Here is an 18,456-nt window from a genome sequence, read left to right as displayed (position 1 = left end):
CTGACTCTCCGACACAGGTGTATGTTGTGTCTGACGCATGTCGAGTGTCATGTCGATATCGGACAAATAGGTGTCGGATACGCGACACGGCAGCTAAGTGAAATATCGGAGTAACATAGATTTTGAGTTATTTCTCATTCAATAACCTTCTTAAGAGAATCTTAACATTCTTAAGTCAATGTCCCTAAATTAAGCATACACAATTACACATCACTTTCAAGTTTGAAACATTGACGTACATAATCTTTGTTAACCTCGTACGTGAATAAGAGTTACACTTACATAACTAAACTTACAAATTAATTAGCATTACATTTTCCAATTGCTTTAAGAATAGCTTCACTCAATATCTTTTCATCAATTTCTTGGCCATAATCATTGTTAGAAGCATGATTAATTTCCAAAATGGATTCCATGACAAAGTGACCATTGCATGAAATCCTAGCATGTATAACATTGATGCCCTTCTCTTCAAATGCTTCTAAAATATTTTCGAGATAATTATCCATCGGTTTTTCGATTGTTATGTTCACTCGAATTTTCTTGTTGTCGAGTTTTTCCATGTTCAACCTCTGGAAAAAAAATAAACTAATTAAAGTAGAAGAAGAAATCGCGAGTTTAACACATTCAACATTGTAATTAAGATAAATACATAGTCTCTTATACAAGACTTATTTTTTTAATATTTTTTTTTTGTGACGAGGGAACTCGCAGCCGCTCTCTTCGGTGCGCAATGAGTAAACCCTCGGATGTACGTGATAGCCTGCAGACCACGTATACCAGGTAAGCCACCTGAAGATGACAGGCTCGAAGTCTATTAATTAGGCATGGACTCAAATCAAGAATGTTCCACAAGATTTTGCTCTTGGGGAGGCTTGAATCTGGATCTCCTGGGAAATTCACCCAAGTTTAACCACTTACCGTAAAATTATTGTAGAGAGGGTCAAATAAATTTTAGGTTTTTCCTACCTAGTACCAGTGGCGGTTTTTTTTTTTTTTTTTTTTTGGGTGGGGGGTGGGAGAAGGGGGAGGTGACACGTGCCCTCACTTTAAATTAAAAAAAAAAAAAATGAAAATCTATGTTTAGAATTAAAGCGCTCTAGTTTAGCATGATGATACTCTTGGTTTGATGGTAAGTGGCTTGTATACTTGCTTAATGGTCACATGTTTGAGTCTTGGATTAACCTTTTTTTTTTGGTAATGAATTGAATTTTCAACAACATGATCCTAGAAGTGCTCGAAAACGGGATGTTAGGCTAGTATAACCAATAATTGTCCAACATATCAATTGCATACTAATATTATTTGTTAATCATATATATTTTTATATGGATACAATTACACACTTTTCGAAGTAATCCCATGTAAAATTTCCCGCTATCTTATAAATGAAGATTATGATACTGTTTGGTTATTTTTTTTTACCTTTATGACAATAATAGGAGTATATGGTATTGAAGGGGCCTCCCAAAATTTTTTTGCACAGGGCCCCCAAAATGTCAGGGACAGCCCTGGTACATTCTATCGCCGAAAATAAATATTCCCTCTAAAATAATGCACCTGGGCTTGTTGGTATTTGGTTTAGGGTTTGTTGCTATATTTTTTTTATGATTATATTACTATGTAATGACGATGTTAGAATTTTAATGTATAAATGTTGTCTGCAATTTTTTTTTTTTGGTGTGCCACCCCTTTAGTTAAATCCTGCATTCGCCCTGCCTAATACTCACATTTTTTTTTCAAAATATATATGATAAAGAGACAAATTAGAGCATTTAGGGTATTTTAAGAAGCACAAAAACTTCCAAGTAACAGGGATGTTCTTAGAAAACGAGTGTACCATGCGTCCATGCATAATTTAAAACGATAGGAGAGTACCACGTAGGAAAAAAAAACAGTTTATAATAGTAATAATAATGCATGGTAAAATAATAAATTTTTAAATCAAGGACATAGAAGTAAAATGAAGTAACCAACCATGGAAGGTTGTTGCTCTTGTTGCTCAACAATGTTGTTTTGGCTCATTGCTTCTCCTTGAAGAGCTTTTAGCTTCATGGTTAAGGCAGATATGTACAAGAATGCATCCATGATTATTGCATAATCATTTTCCTGCAAAAATGATTAATAAATTTTACTATAAATCTTACATTTGGGAATGTCATAAATTAGATGCTATATACGGAGTATAACATAAGAAAAGCTCTCTAATGCATGATAAGTGTACGACATTATAGTTTATAAAATACTCGATAAATGAATTTAAATTTAACTGTAAATAAATCTTACATTTGGGAATTTCATAAATTAGATGCATGATAATCATACTACAAACATAGAAAAACTCTCTAATACACGTATATACCACATTATAGTACACTGTTTTACGTAGGTTACTGAGTGCATCTAAAAGTTTATAAAATATACTTCGTAAATGAATTCAAAACGATTTAAACTAATAAAAGCTTTAGTTAAAAATAGGAATATTTACCGATTTGGAGTTAATAAGATTTTTGAGAATATGAAGTTTCTTATGAAATGCCACTCTCTTATGAATCTTACTCATACGGTTACTTGCCATTTTATTTTAATTTCACTTTGTAAAGGTTAATATTAAGAGTAAAAAATTGGAGTGATTGTAGTAAGGTTATTTAAAGGCTTTATATAGTAGGTGAAGTATGATTATATAGTGACGTGGTCGGAAGATGTCGGCAGTCTACAAGCATACTGTATGTCCTGTCTTTTATGGTGAAGCAATATAATTGTCCTTTCTATTGTTGGTTCTTACTATTTTGGAGATTGGTGTTGTAGGAATGTGAACTACTTGCTATTTGGGTGATTAAAATATACGATACGGTTTTGTGATCTGAATAATAAATAATTTACGGTTTTAATTTGTACTCCGTAATTGGTTATATAGGATGAAAAATGGTATTGTTTTATGATTTGTATCAACTTAATTCGAGCTAATTTTATGTTTTAACGGAGGAATCAGAATATAATTAACTTGTACTCCGTATCTATTTGGTTAGTTTTACGGTATAGGTCCTAAATTGATTGTTTTTCTATATGATGGAGTACAATAACACACTATAATTTATAAATCGGAAAAAAGCTGAATGTAAACATATCTTATACAACTTGAATTAACCTGAACCATTCTAACCAGTACCCGATCTTAATGACCCATTTGCAAGGTATTCTAATAGCTAATGGTCACAATGGATCAATAACTCAAAAATGCACACATACAAGATGACATCCTTATCAAGTTACCCTAATCCACAAAGTATGAAAAATCAGGGTTATCTGTATTATCAAATTTCTTATGTTTTTAATCCATATAACCTATAAGATTATCAAATTCTTTACTTTTAATTTGATAAATGATACTCACATTTTAAAAATTCATTTCACCGTGGATTATTACTCATATTCATCCTGACATCCTGGTTAAATAAAGAGTTGTAATTATGTAGATAGGAGCTCAAGTTCTGATAGACTTAAGAAAAAAAGAAGTAAATTCTATAAAGTCAAGCCCAGCTTAAAATGCTGAAAAAGGATAAGGAAAACCAAGACCTAATGCCAACAATAATATCTTAGTCTTAATCATTTTGGTGTCGAGCCACAACAATTAGTAGATTATACAACCAGTTGTATGCAGTTGTACGGTGTAAAATCCGAGCTGTGTATTAAAGTTTTCGAGTTTTGTTTAAAAGAATCCGAGTTATGTTGTAAAGTTTCTGAACTCACACACTTAAACATAAAAAAATAAACTCTTATAAAACTCAGAAAAATTACACATAAGCTCGGATTGATGTATATGGTTGTACAATACTTATTATAAAACTAGTTGTATAGTAGTATTTGTGCGAGCCACAGGGACGTCACCCTTACACCAATTATCAGCAAATGACAACAATACCACTGTCTTAACCACGCACTAAACCGCACCAACTACCAACTTCACTATGTGATAATGTTACCCATATCGATCCACAATAGGCTACCCAATGGCCAATAGGCCAATAGGCCAATAATATACAAAGTTACAAGTTGCAAACCACAATAATACTAGTGAAGAAAACAAGTTTGTAAATAAGCATTAATTACTCAGGGTGTACAGACATTCTTTATTCTTTTAGATTAAAGATTCGAGTGAGAAACGCATGCGTTCTGTGACAAAATGGCAGTGAGATAATTGAGTAATAATGTGAGAAAGAGAACAAGGATTAAATTGTCGATTTGCATCAGAAATATAGCCTGGGATTAGACTACAAATGCGTTTTTAATGGGTGTGTCAGTTTCATCAGTCTATGTAGCTGCTCAGTGATTCCAGTGTTCACGAGCCTCTTATTTTGCATCTCCCTTTTGTCCATCACAAATTCTCGTTTTGTGACGGTGATATCCGTCACAAATTTATGACGGTCACAAGTTTGTGATAGGTCAAATAAAACTCATATGAAAGAATAAAGACAAATCATTTGTGATTTCCTATGTATTTTACTTTTTGTCTTATCTATCATGTGAGTGATATTTGACCCGTCTTATCTAGCATGTGAGTGATATTTGACCCGTCACAAACGTATCCGTCACAAATGAGACCTATTGTTTGTCTATTACAAATTCAATTGAATGGATCTTTCTTATTTGGTTATGTAAAACCGTCTTACATGTTATAATGGTCCTTAATATAAAAACACTCGTTTACTGAGTGTAACTAGTAAATGAGTGTTTAATCAATAAATGAAGAACGATTTTTTAAAATAATGCTCAAAAATAAAGTATTTGTCGTTTTTGGTTAATTTTGAAAATATTTGTCAAAATGGTGTCCACGTAAGCCATGTGCTCTTACATTGCAATAAACCTCAGTGACTCAGTGGTAGAAATAGCCTCCCACCTTTTAAGCAACCCAAGTTCGAATCCCAGCAACTAAATAATTTAGATATTATTATTACTATATTAGCTCTATACTCGATAGGCATCAAATATGAAACGAGAATGGAATTAACATACCTTCTAAAACATGTTTTGTTAATTAGAAAAATAAACATGAAGGAATGGAGTTTGAATCTATGGGAAGGAGGTGGGTATGGGATTTCAAGGGGTTGGGGTATCCTGAGAATCCATCAGGATTCTAACTCCATTCCAAAACACTCCAACCAGTCACTAGAATGACTAGAATCCATTTAATTCCATTCCAAGCCTCCAACCAAACACCCCTTAAAGTAAAAACTAAAATGTGAAATAAGGTACCGGATCTGCATTGAACTTGGTTTTAATCCGCAATAAACACAAGAGTTCGGTTCACATCAAATACGATAACACATTAAAGATAATTTTTTTGTTTGGAATTATCCAAGTTCATATTGACTCAATAGGTTACAACCCGGTCATTGCATCCAGTTAATTTATTTACAACAACCATCTATATTTTGTATACTACAAAGTAATCGCCAAATAGGGCATATCTATTCAATATCGCAGGGGACCCTCAAAATGTCAAGAATGGTCCTGCTTCGACTCATTATATTTTGGCGTCTTTTATGTCATGAACTTTATGAAACACCCCATTCCATGAAACCTAGATTCGCCACTGACGTAAACTCGGGTTTTCATAACCTGAAAATATTTGTCAAAATGGCATGTTTATAGTAAGTAGGAAAAAAAACTTCTATATAATGGACTAGGGAAACACGCCATTGGGAATGACGGGTTTTGGAGAGGAAACACGCCACTCGTGTCTGTGTATAATTTTTTTCTTTTCCTTTTTTTAAGTTCATGGGGAGTCTGTCAGCTGAGAAAAAACTGTAAAGACACGTCAATGCTAATGACGTGTTTTTTTCATAAACACGCCATTGGTAATGGCGTGTTTGTTCCGTATTTTAGGTTTTGAAAACCCGAGCCAACGTGAACACCATTTTGACAAATATTTTCAAAACCGACCCAAAATAACAAATATTTTATTTTTGACCATTATTTAAAAAACTGTACATAAAAGAATCATCTGATACCGTAAAAGTGTGACTATAACTTGTGGTGAGTCTGGTGAAAATGGATTCTAATTCGCTGAAGCCAAAAAATAAAATCGAGTTGGTAAAAGTTGGCCGTGAATTGAGAAAAAAATGACTAAGGTTTGTTTATAACGTACTTAGAAATTTGGAGAAAAAATCCTCTCCAGTAGAATCCCCTCTCCAGTGCTGTTCAGTACCTCTCAAGGGTGCGGATTTTATTTCGAAACGATCTAAGATTAATTGTTTTGTTTTAGAGAGGTGGACATGAAAGGTAATGGAGAGAAAGGTAATGAAGATGATCCATCCCGTAAATTTGATGGAGCATAACCAACCTAACATGTCAATCTGTCATGAGGCCGAATTTATAGCCAAAATACAGCCTAATACCGAGTATATATATCTCTAGCTAGCTAAGCCGAACCAAATTAACCCAAGTTGATGTGTATAATGACTTACTCGACCAGTCGACCCAATTGATAACTCGGAAATGAAAACTAAAAAAACTAAAACAATAATGGAAGAAAGATTGTTTTTAGACGAGTGAGTGTTCATATTAGCAACTTTATGATGACATAGTGATGCGTACCAAAAAAAAAAAAAAAATACGAAATTGGAAAAACTGATGAAACTTCTCAAAAAGGAATATGGAAGTACATATGAAATTTCCCGTGAAACATGACATAAACCATCTAAAATAATGCGACCCGACCCAAATTTTTTGTAACCGGAACCGGCCTCGACTCAACTAAAAAAAAGTAAGATAAATAGTAATGTACTCTGCACCAATGTAAGGTAACATAAGCTATGGAATGGACTTCACTAACATAGCAACATTAAGTAACATATAGGCTTATAGTAGTAAATAGTACTGTACTCTTCACCCCAAAAAAACAAAAAAAGTAAATAGTACTGTACTCGGTATTCCCCTACCACTAGAACAAAAATTAAAGTAAATAGTACTGTACTCAGTATCCCCCTACCACTAGAATAAAAATTGTCAATAATTTTCCTTCCAAAAAGAATTCGGTTAAATAAGAAAATAAGACCTTATTTTTATTAAACAGTTAGTCTTGTTGAAGACGGGTCGGAGCAAATGACGGGTAATGCCACTCACAAAACGGATGGGGGACAAGGTGGGGACACCCCATTTGCTTCCCTCTCTCCTTTATTTTGGCCATTTGTGAGAGGAAATGGTATCGTCACTCCAAAGTGACGGATACGTGTGCCGTCTTCAAGAAGATTTTATGTTTATTAAATTATTATCTTTTAATTAATATATTATATTTTAATCATTATACTCTTTTTTTTAAACTAAATTATAATCTTTTAATTAAAATAAAACAAAACTGGTATAAATCTAAAAATTTCGAATAGGAAAAACCTATAAGTTGATATTATTAGTTTCGTATTAAAAAAAAACTTACAACGTAGTTAATTCGCATAAAATAATTATGAACTAATATTATTAATTTCGTGACAAAAAAATTCTTTAAAACAATTTAAGAAAATTTATAAATTGAAATAATTTGTTTTGTGGTAAAAATTTCATTAAAACACACATTTTATGACTTTTCTCAATTCTTTTAATTAGTTTTCCATTTTATTTTTTTATCCTTATCAAAATATAAATTAAAGGATCCAGAAATACCGCGCATGCATGTGCGGGGTCTATAGTAGTTCCGTAATAAAAAGGTAAATGAATGATTGAGATGGAAAAAATAATCATGTGACACCATGAATCCATGATGTATGGCACTATGGTAGGGGACAATAATAAAACGGTATTGCTTTTTCACATACGCATTTTACTCTTTTACATACATTTTTTCATAAAATTTCCAAATATTACCCTCCCCTAAATTAAATAACCTAAATTTCCTCTTTTCAATTTCTCCTAAAACCTAATCAAATTCCTCCTATTTTCTTCGATTATGAATTTTAACTCTTATATCAAACAACTAGTTAAATCATTCTATCAACAAATGGCCTTAATTTTTAGCGGATTAAGTTGATCTAATCATTTTTCTTTATTAGGGCTTAATTTTCAATTAGAATATTGATTTAAGAAGGGGTGTGGTTGCTGATGACACTGCTCCATGAGTGGATTGAATAATCGGTCTTAGTGCTCATCTGCGCAAGTTTCTTCAATAATTGACCAATTATTCAGAAGAATAACCAAGTAATTGGCACACCAAATTTTCTAAATAAAAAAAATCATTATGTATAGAATCATGAGCAACATAAATTATTTCGATTAAAGCTCATCTACACATATCACAACTCACAATTATACCAATCTCAACAATTGAATGATATTCACTTGGGGATGTAAATTTGTTCAGCTTTTATGGAATTAATGAAAGCATTCAAAGGTTGGTGACTTGGTGTGGGAGGTAGTGTAGTCTATTCTTCATTAATGAATTCCGGGACAAAAAGAACATGAGAGAAAATGGATTGAAAAAATGAGAGGGATAAAATTGGAAAGTGCGTATGTGAAAGAGTAAAATGCGTATGTGAAAAAGCAATACCCTAATAAAAAGAGGAATAAAAGCACACTAGTGAATCTTTTCACTAAAAAAATAATGTTGCAAATATCTTATCATTGAAACTATAATTATCACAAGGACATGATGCTATGCTTTTTTACCACCTGATTTGGACATTAATTTGGATATGCCAACATCCCCTACCTATAAAAGCTGAAGCCTTTAAAAGCTTTCTATTGGCTAATGAAATTCAAAAGTAAAGCAACCCACGTTCAACTCTAAAGATTTAATTAACCTCTCTCCTCACTTTACCATTTAATTACTCTCTCCTTATTTACCACTTAATTAACACACACACCTCCCCCCCCCCCCCCGTTATATTATTTGCTTATATTATATGCTTATGCTTTATATATCCGTATATTATATACTTCTATATACCTCTATATATTCTTTCTTATCTACAATTCTTTATGCTAATTTGAAATAACCAAAATTACATAATTACAAAAAATGACATAACCAAAATTTTACATACCCGAAAAATAAAATTACATACCCTAATCAGAACCAAAAAATAAAAATTGCAATTCAAGTTGCAAAAATCCCATTCACAAAAATAAAATAAAATTACATACCCAAATTTTTAAAATTACAGTCCAAAAATTACATTACACTAAAATAACAAATCTTAAAAATTACAAAATTACATTACATTAAAATTACAAATGCCATAAAAATATAAATAAAAATACATAAAAATACAAATTGCTACAATCTCTCAGGTTGGCGTAACAAAACATTGACCGTTCATCATCGAGATCTGATGAACTAGGTAACGTTAACTTAATGTTGCCTTAACCACAAACAATGGGGTGGCACAATAGTTAAGGTGTCAATAGTCATCATCAACAAAAAAAAATATACCTTTATATTTTAAAAAATTCAACGAACAATTCTTCCATTTTCGGAACTCGGATAACATTAGCTTCCATAGCTTCCATCATTGTTGTACCTGAACCACAACCTTTTGTTATCGACAATTTATTTAATTTATTTAATTAATTTATTGCAATGATTTTAATATTTAACTTACATTTTCATTATTAGGACTAATAAATGAATGGAACTACCATAGACGATGCACCGACACACGTGATAATAGATGCATACAATTACTGATTATGTATTTCAAAATTATTCATTGCTCATTACATCACTATAAAAAAATGGTCTCATAAAACAAGAAATCAATGACACCATAGACGCACCGACACAAGTGATAATAGATGCGAAAAAAGTTGAAGAAATAGAACAAAGAAAACGCAATGAGCGTCGGCCTGGTACATCAGCTACAACAAGGAAACCGAAAGAAACAAAAATGAAGTGGAAGATACACATATAAGTAAAACAGATTGTGTGGATGTCATCGCTTTCATTAGAGTACTTAGAAAAAGATTTGACTTATTTTGGTATTTTGGTATTTTTTACGCTTAGATTTCAATTACTTTCAGCATTGTTTCAGTTTTAGTTTTAGAAGAAATTTAGAAGAATTCTTAAGCATTGTCTTTCATTTAATTACTTATGTCTTTCATTTCAGTACTTATCCAAAGATTAGTCATTGTTTTTTATTTCAAATTAATTTCCTGCAATTTAATTCAAGCGGTTTTATTAGATTTTCTTCATTTTGCAATTTAATTCTACCAACTTAGAATAATAAGCAGAAAGGACTTAATTAAGTCCACTAAACCAATGATTTCTTAAAATCATGATAATTATGAACGAAAAGTAATCATTTTAACTCCATCATTTTAGAATAATAAGATGAAAAGATTTAGATAAGCACACAAACAACCAATGATTTATTAAAATCGTGATAATTACAAACGAAATATAATTTTATTTAAAGTGATTCAAGTAATAATACTAATAACTTAAATTCATAAATAATTAAAGTAATAAGAGCTTCTGTATCCAATGATAACGTCTGCAGTTACGACCCGTGCATTTTTTGCACGGGTTTAAAACTAGTAAAACATTGTATATGAGTAAGTGGATTATACATTTGATGTAGTATATCAGATTGTATAGTTTTTGAGCGTTAAGATAAAGTTTTTGAGTTTTGTTTTCAAAATTTTGAGTTTTATTAAAAAGTTTTTGAGTTCATTCTTTTCAAGATAAAACTAAAAAAATTTCAATATAACTCAAAAACATTACATATAAGCTCAGAAAAATTTAAGTTTTGACGTCAAAAACCTAACATATAGCTTTTAAACTTTATAAAGCTCGAAAAAAATACACAAAAACTCAAATATATATGGAGTCTGATGTAATACATCCGATGTATAATCCTTTTTCTCCATTGCATATGCTTTATGGCTTTATGTTGCATATCTCAACAGAGTTTTTGTAGAATAACTCAAAATTATTAATTTAAACCACCTGATTCGGAATAACTCAAAATTATTAATTTAAAATCACATTTCCACGACAATTGACAAATGACCTGACTCGAATACTAGTCTACACCGCGCCTACATTGTTAATATTGATTATTGAAGTATGTCGATGACCTGCAGGATTGCAGTGAATATTAGTTTGACACCGCGCCTACATTGAATAACTCAAAACTTCCGAAATACAAATTATTCATGATGCTTACACAGTTTACTTGAGGACGGACATTGAGTAATGAAGAGTTGAAGTGGTGAATTGCAGGGCAAATCTCCTTTGGCGTGACAGAAAGAATGCACGCGGCATTATCTGCATGCCAATAGAGAATTGCCCTGGTATTCACCATCAATTATACGATATGTTGCTTCTGAAGTTTCTGCTTATCGAAAAAACATGTTGGAAAGTCTCCTCTCTAAGCAAACATGTTTCTGCACATTATTCAGAAAGTAGTAGTGTTGCAGTCCTTAATTGGCTTTGACATCGTATTTATACCCTAATATTTTCAGTTTCTGCGGAATATGCTTAAGAAGAAAAGAGCATATGCTGGACAATGGACAGAAGACATTGATGAAGTTTTAGTTGGTCCTGATTATTTTTGAGGAATAGGATATGATTCCTATGAAGGTGGTCGATCAGCACCCTGCAATACTTTTTCACATTCTCGTAATTGGATATGCTTGGATATTTCGAGCAATACGTACTATTTCACTTTCTAAACACAGTAACATACCTTAATTAGTTAATTACTTAGCGAATGTTAGTCGAATATTAAAAGAGGAAGGCAGGGAAAACAACGAAAATAACACCAAAGATGGCCGATGGGCATCAAAAGAGGAAGGCAGGGAAAAGTTCGAGTAATCCAAAAAGAATAATGTTTTATTGCATAAATCGATGAATTTTACAAACAAATTCAATAATTCAAGAACGGTCTTAACCGACAGATTCTAAATTAATGCATTCCCGATCATCAATACTAATCCTAATTAAGAACCACTTAATTAAACTTAAAAACAGCCAATCCCGCTTAACAAGTAGTACGAATCATCAGCGATTATAGTTTCTTGAGAATTATAGTTTCAATCATAAGATATTTTGGACGTGGTTTTTGTTTAAATGGGGTTGAAACCCAAACTATTTAACAAAATAGTGTCGGTTTCAAACTATTTATCAAAAACTTCTTACAAGCGACCCGAAATCAAAGCTTTCAGTTACATCTGACGTATTATCTGTTGGGTGAAACATCCAACACAAGGCATTAAGTTTGGAAGTGTTACATGTACAAATTATGGATTATGTACATGTAACATTAAGTGTGATTAAATGATGTGAATTCATTTGTTTTTTACATTACGTGAAAAACATATGAATTGTTTTAATTCATTGGTGAGTAACGTGGAGTGATTTTATTATTGTAAAATATAACGTCACTTCACATTACTATATAAAGGATGGCAAATCCTTTGGAAAAGATATCTCACAAAATGTAATCAAACAATGTGACTTAGCTTGGTAGAGAGCAAGTCGGGGTTTGAGGGTGAGAGGCAGTATAACGGGTGTTTTTATACAATAGTTTATGAGGTTACTCTAGGGGTAATATTGGTGGCATTTACTAATATTACTGGAGGGCTAGAGATTGTTATCTTATATTATTGTGGGTTTCGAATTAGTATTTAATTCGAGACGGTTACGTTGTACTGGTGCTATTTTTATAGTGGATTCTAGTCGTTTTGGCTAGTGGGTTTTACTTCCGGTTTGGAAGGTTTTGCCCTGGGTTTGACCCTAAAATATCATCTCATCTTATTATTGCTTACATTTATTTACTTTTACGGTTTACTTGTCGATTGGTTGCTTCCGTTGCACGTGGGAGATAGGCGTTAATTTCCCAACAGTGGTATCAGAGCCACTAGGTTCGGTCTGGTGGCTGGTTTAATTGGCAAGGATGTCAAATTTGGGGTCTCAATTTGCAGTACCAAAATTTGATGGTAAAAGTAGTTTCACCCTTTGGCAGAGAAGGATGAAGGATCTCCTGGTACATCTTGGCTTGGCTAGAGCCTTGAAAGGAGATGATGGTAAGCCGGAGAAGATGAGTGATGACAACTGGGAAGAGGTTTGCACTAAGTGTGCAAGTACTATTAGGTTGTGCATTCCGGATTCTGTCATCAATTGTGTTCTTGATGATGACTCTCCATCAGTGATATGGGAAAAGTTGGAGAAGCTCTACATGGCAAAGAGTTTGACCAACAAGCTGTTGTTGAAGCGACGGTTATATCGGTTGAGGATGGACAAGGATGAAAATTTAATTGGACATGTGAATTTGTTCAATGGACTGTTAGACGAGTTGAAGAAGATCGAAGTAAAGCTTGAGGAGGAAGATAAGGCGTTATTACTCCTCAATTCTCTCCCGGACACATATGAGACTTATGTGGATACTATTCTGTGCGGGATAGACACCATCACAGACAGCTTTATTGTCCTTTGATGCGAGGAAGAAGGACAAGGCTGGGGTACGGAGCGGCAGTACGAGTACAGTTGCAGTTGCTCGGGATGGGAGAGGTCGATCGTTTAACAGGGAGGATGGATCGAAGCATGGCAGGTCTCGGTCCAGGAACGCTTCTAGGAATAATGATGTGAAGTGTTTCAAGTGTGGTGACCTTGGGCATATTAGGTGGTTCTGTCCTAAGAAATGCGGGAATGAATAAAACAAGGGCGACACCAACTTGGTTGCCGGCGAAGGAAGTAGTGGTTGTTTCCTTACCGGTGGTAGTGACATATTTGTGGTCAAGGATGTGAACGACGTGTCTTCCAAGGAAGAATGGATATTAGATTCTGGTTATGTCAACCACATTTGCACCCGGAAGGATAGTTTTGATGAGCTCCAAGAAGGTGTGGCTAGGAATTTGAGTTTGGCTGATAACTCAAGAGTTGATGTCATGGGTATTGGGGTGGTGAAAATCAAAATATCAAATGGGGTGGTGCACACTTTGGACAAGGTTGCCTATGTTCCAAAGTTGCGGCAGAATTTAATTTCACTTAGTGAACTGGACTCCGAAGGTTATGGGTGTAAAGCTCATGGGGGAGTAATGAAAGTTACTAAGGGTTCTATGGTCCTCATGAAGAGGGAGCTACGTCGTGGTTTATACCGTCTGGATGCATATGCAGTAAAAACCTCACAGGATAGCTGGAAACGGAAAAGTCGTGCACGTGTTTCGTTTGCGGAAGAGGCGACGAAGGTAGATTGTTTTCAGGTTGCAGACGGGCGCAAAGGTAAAACTCCTGCTGGTAGAAAGGTGGAGAGTAAGAGGTTTCTCTCTAAAGTCAAGTAACGTCATTGACTGGGTTAAGGCTGTACACGGTGCATTGACCGTGATAGTGAGTTAAGGTGGGGACCAGATACTAACTCGGGTGTGCAGCTGGTGATTTCAAAAGGCCAATGGTTGATTCCTCGGTGGTTATCACTTGTGTTGGAGGGGGAGATTTGTTGGGTGAAACATCCAACACAAGGCATTAAGTTTGGAAGTGTTACATGTACAAATTATGGATTATGTACATGTAACATTAAGTGTGATTAAATGATGTGAATTCATTTGTTTTTTACATTACGTGAAAAACATATGAATTGTTTTAATTCATTGGTGAGTAACGTGGAGTGATTTTATTATTGTAAAATATAACGTCACTTCACATTACTATATAAAGGATGGCAAATCCTTTGGAAAAGATATCTCACAAAATGTAATCAAACAAGGTGACTTAGCTTGGTAGAGAGCAAGTCGGGGTTTGAGGGTGAGAGGCAGTATAACGGGTGTTTTTATACAATAGTTTATGAGGTTACTCTAGGGGTAATATTGGTGGCATTTACTAATATTACTGGAGGGCTAGAAATTGTTATCTTATATTATTGTGGGTTTCGAATTAGTATTTAATTCGAGACGGTTACGTTGTACTGGTGCTATTTTTATATATAGCGGATTCTAGTCGTTTTGGCTAGTGGGTTTTACTTCCGGTTTGGAAGGTTTTGCCCTAGGTTTGACCCTAAAATATCGTCTCATCTTATTATTGCTTACATTTATTTACTTTTACGGTTTACTTGTCGATTGGTTGCTTCCGTTGCACGTGGGAGATAGGCGCTAATTTCCCAACATTATCAGACGGTTTAAGACATAGATGGAAACTTTTCCTTATTTCTTGAGAATTGAATTGAGGGCTGATAGTTTCATCATTGCTTCCAAAATCTATACTTTCAATTTCAGGACAGATATCAGACACTTAGACATTAGGGATCGCATCAACCGACTCAAAATTGACGCTTTCCATTAATTCTTGAAAGTTCTCAGAGAATTTATGGTTACGGCTGACAGTAGCATCATTGCATCCAAAGTTAATACTTTTAATTACATTTAACATTAGCCGGCGTAAAACCGAAACGTTTTGTAAATTCTTGACTATTATAAGAGAGTTTAGTCATGAGTGTTGCATCATTGCATACATAATTAATACAATTAATTACGTAAGGGAAATCATAACTTTCAACTTTGATTATTGTTAAGGAAACGATCAACGACATTATCAATGGAGGTTTCCCACCAATTATTACCATCTTGTCGATTATTGTTAAGGAAACGATCAACGACATTATCCACAGAAGGGTAACCGTGGGAAAACGGTTTCCCACCGATGGAAAAGGTAATGACGGCAAACTGAATACCGGGGAAATTAATATTACAGAGCTTTGAACACTTGCTGAATAATCCAGGTCGGCGCTTAGAGAAACATACTCGACGTGAATATTTGTTGGCGATTCGAGCTATCGGGATGCAATTGTGTGATTACATATAGAAGATTGATGGGAAGAAATTGTTTGATGAATTTAACGGTAAAGAAACAGAGATATTGAGTTTAGGTTTTGGTGTGACCGTTGTATTTCCCGCGTATATTTGCCGACAATAATTTTGAATTATTAGTTAGTTATAGACTTATAGTTAAGTAACTAGTGTAGATCCCCGTGCTACAGCACGGTATTTTTTAATTTTGTTTTATAAAGAGATCGACATTCTCTTTAAATTCATTGCATAAATTAACTGTACCTTTAATGTTATAATGTACATTATGGGTATTATGTAAGACGGTTTTATACTGTATATATTAACGTAAGACAAATTTATTTTTTCGGTATTTATGAAGAAGTATTTTAAGAATTGGTGCTTCCGTAAAATATAAGTATTTAAGAAACGAGAACACCGTCTTGACAGGTAGGGTTGGATTATGTATATATATATTTTTTTTAAACTTATGTCGCATCCTTTATTATATTTAAACTTATATTTTGATTTTTGAATTAAGCTATTTTACTCAAAGTTATAGATGCGATTATGGTTTTACATTATCTTAATTTGTCGCATTCGGTAATATATAGTGATATTCACTGGTCCCTTTATTTGCTTTAATATACTCCACAGTAATGTTATGATTTAGAAGAATTTTTTGCTAAAATGGGCGATTTTGACTAATTATTTAACGAAATGGGTCGACTTTGAAATTAATTACCCAAAATGGGTCCACGTTATATCCGAACTTAGGTTTGTATTTAAGTCGCCATCTCAGTTGGCGACCATACCCAAATTGCAACCAAACCTAAATTTTGTTGCTATGATAATTGAGCATAAAATCGCCATGGGGGCTGGCGACTTGGCCTAAAGTCGTCATGCATCTTGGCGACTTGAATGGGCAGTGTTTGGGACAATTTTGACGAAATAGCTGAGTATGTCTCAGATTCAAGTAGCCATGGAGGCTGGCGATTTGGCCTAAAGTAGCCATGGGGGCTGGCTACTTGGCCTAAATTTTTTTTTTCCTGATTTGGGGCTATGAAACTGGGAAGGGGAGGGGAGTCGCGGAAATATGTCTTCGAAGTAAGTCGCCAAGCGCCGTGGCGATTTGACTCTTGACCATAGCTTCGTAAATTCCAAGCCTACATGGACCCATTTTCGACAATTATTTTGGGAATCGACCTATTCCGTTAAATAATTAGTGAAAATCGCCCATTTTAGAAACGGATTCGATTTACAAAGCGTCTTGCTTGTGACGGACAATATCCGTCACAAGGTGAAGACCTCTCATATAAAGCAAGTGGGTTGGCAAGTGGGAGGGAAAATGGAGCACCCATACACATATTGCCACTTGCATCTTGTGAGAGGGGCACTATCCGTCTTCAGCTTGTGACGGATAGTGCCCGTCTTCAATGAGATTTTGTGTTCGATTTAGAATAAAATTAAATCGTCATTTTATGATCTCAAAATATATATTTAAACACACTCAAGTCACTTCACTCACATATTTTATTCACGAACAATGATGATGGCTTTAATATGCAATTGTGTGTGATTTTTTTTCAATTGGTCGACAAAATGTAGGTAAAGGATTGCTATTTGCCACCATTTAATCCCAAATAAATAATCCTTAACAAACACCGGCCACCAGATTTACAACCTTTAAATTTGTTACCGATTTGTCAGCATTCGTATATGGTTGCACTTATGCACAAGAAGAGCGAGAGTGAATTTACAATTGAAAATATCCGAACTGAATTAAGAAGAATTTATAAGTAAAACCGAAGTATTTATAAAAATAAATAAATAAGTAAAAGCGAATTTAGTTAAAACTTGGTTGTGCAGAACTAAACTAAACAAAATCGAGTCGAATAAAACAACGTCGAAGTTGCTCATTAATGTACGCATTTTACTTTTTCACAAACTTTTTGCCATTGTTTTCCATACCTTACCCTTCCCCAAAAAAACAACCACTCCCTTGCGACCAAGCTCAAACTTAAACTTAATTGCTACTTTTTTCCTGTTATTGATAGAGTGGTATAGATGAGGTGGAACGCCCAGACTTCCTTCAGGTAATTGCCTTTCACACAAAATTAATCAAATCCGTAAATTAATCAACTATGCCACAACTCATGTCGATCAAGTAATAATCTATGTTTTATTTACTTCATTAACAATGTTATAGATAGATTAATTAGAGTAATGAAATTACAGTTTGTAACAATAATTGCCAATTGAAAATTTATGGTCAGAGTCTTACGTGTATGAATGTTGTTGCGGTGGAAGGCAAGATGGTCGCCTGTGGTGGGCACGACCACCACGGTGGTTGTTGTATTGCGGCTGTGGTGGTAGTTATTGGTCAGCGCTAATACTGACGCTCTTGTTGGTGGTTGTGGCGTTAGGTGTTTATCGGCGTTTATCTTGGTGATGTCGTCGGGCGTCGCACATGTCGTGGTGGTGTTGTCACCCATGGTGGCGTAAGGTTGTGGCAGTGGTGGAGGGGAGGTTGTATAGTGGTCTACGTGAATAATGGGAATGCTGTAGTTCAATTTGCTACTGCATGTTTTCAATTGCTTCCTTTTCAACTTGTTGCTGCGTGAATGGTGCTGTCAACTGCTTGTTTTCAATTTGCTACTGCTTTCTTTTCACTATTTCTTCAAGCTCTTTTATACCAGTTTCATG

At 34.1% G+C, this 18,456-nt stretch overlaps 1 protein-coding gene across 1 annotated transcript; it reads right to left on the bottom strand.

The window, feature by feature from the left end:
* Positions 1-138: 138 nt before the first annotated feature.
* LOC141594030 (uncharacterized) lies at positions 139-2,640 on the bottom strand. The gene is made up of 3 exons (XM_074414245.1): positions 2,489-2,640; positions 1,978-2,109; positions 139-572 (listed from the first exon to the last, which is right to left on the bottom strand). Exons 1-3 carry the CDS (start codon positions 2,576-2,578, stop codon positions 300-302), a joined length of 495 nt encoding a protein of 164 aa, XP_074270346.1. The 5' UTR covers positions 2,579-2,640; the 3' UTR covers positions 139-299.
* Positions 2,641-18,456: the final 15,816 nt, after the last annotated feature.

Source organism: Silene latifolia, chromosome 8, assembly GCF_048544455.1.
Source record: "Silene latifolia isolate original U9 population chromosome 8, ASM4854445v1, whole genome shotgun sequence".
NCBI lineage: Eukaryota > Viridiplantae > Streptophyta > Magnoliopsida > Caryophyllales > Caryophyllaceae > Silene > Silene latifolia.
The sequence above is the reverse complement of the archived record's forward strand: the minus strand, read 5'-3'. Positions and strand labels throughout refer to the sequence as shown.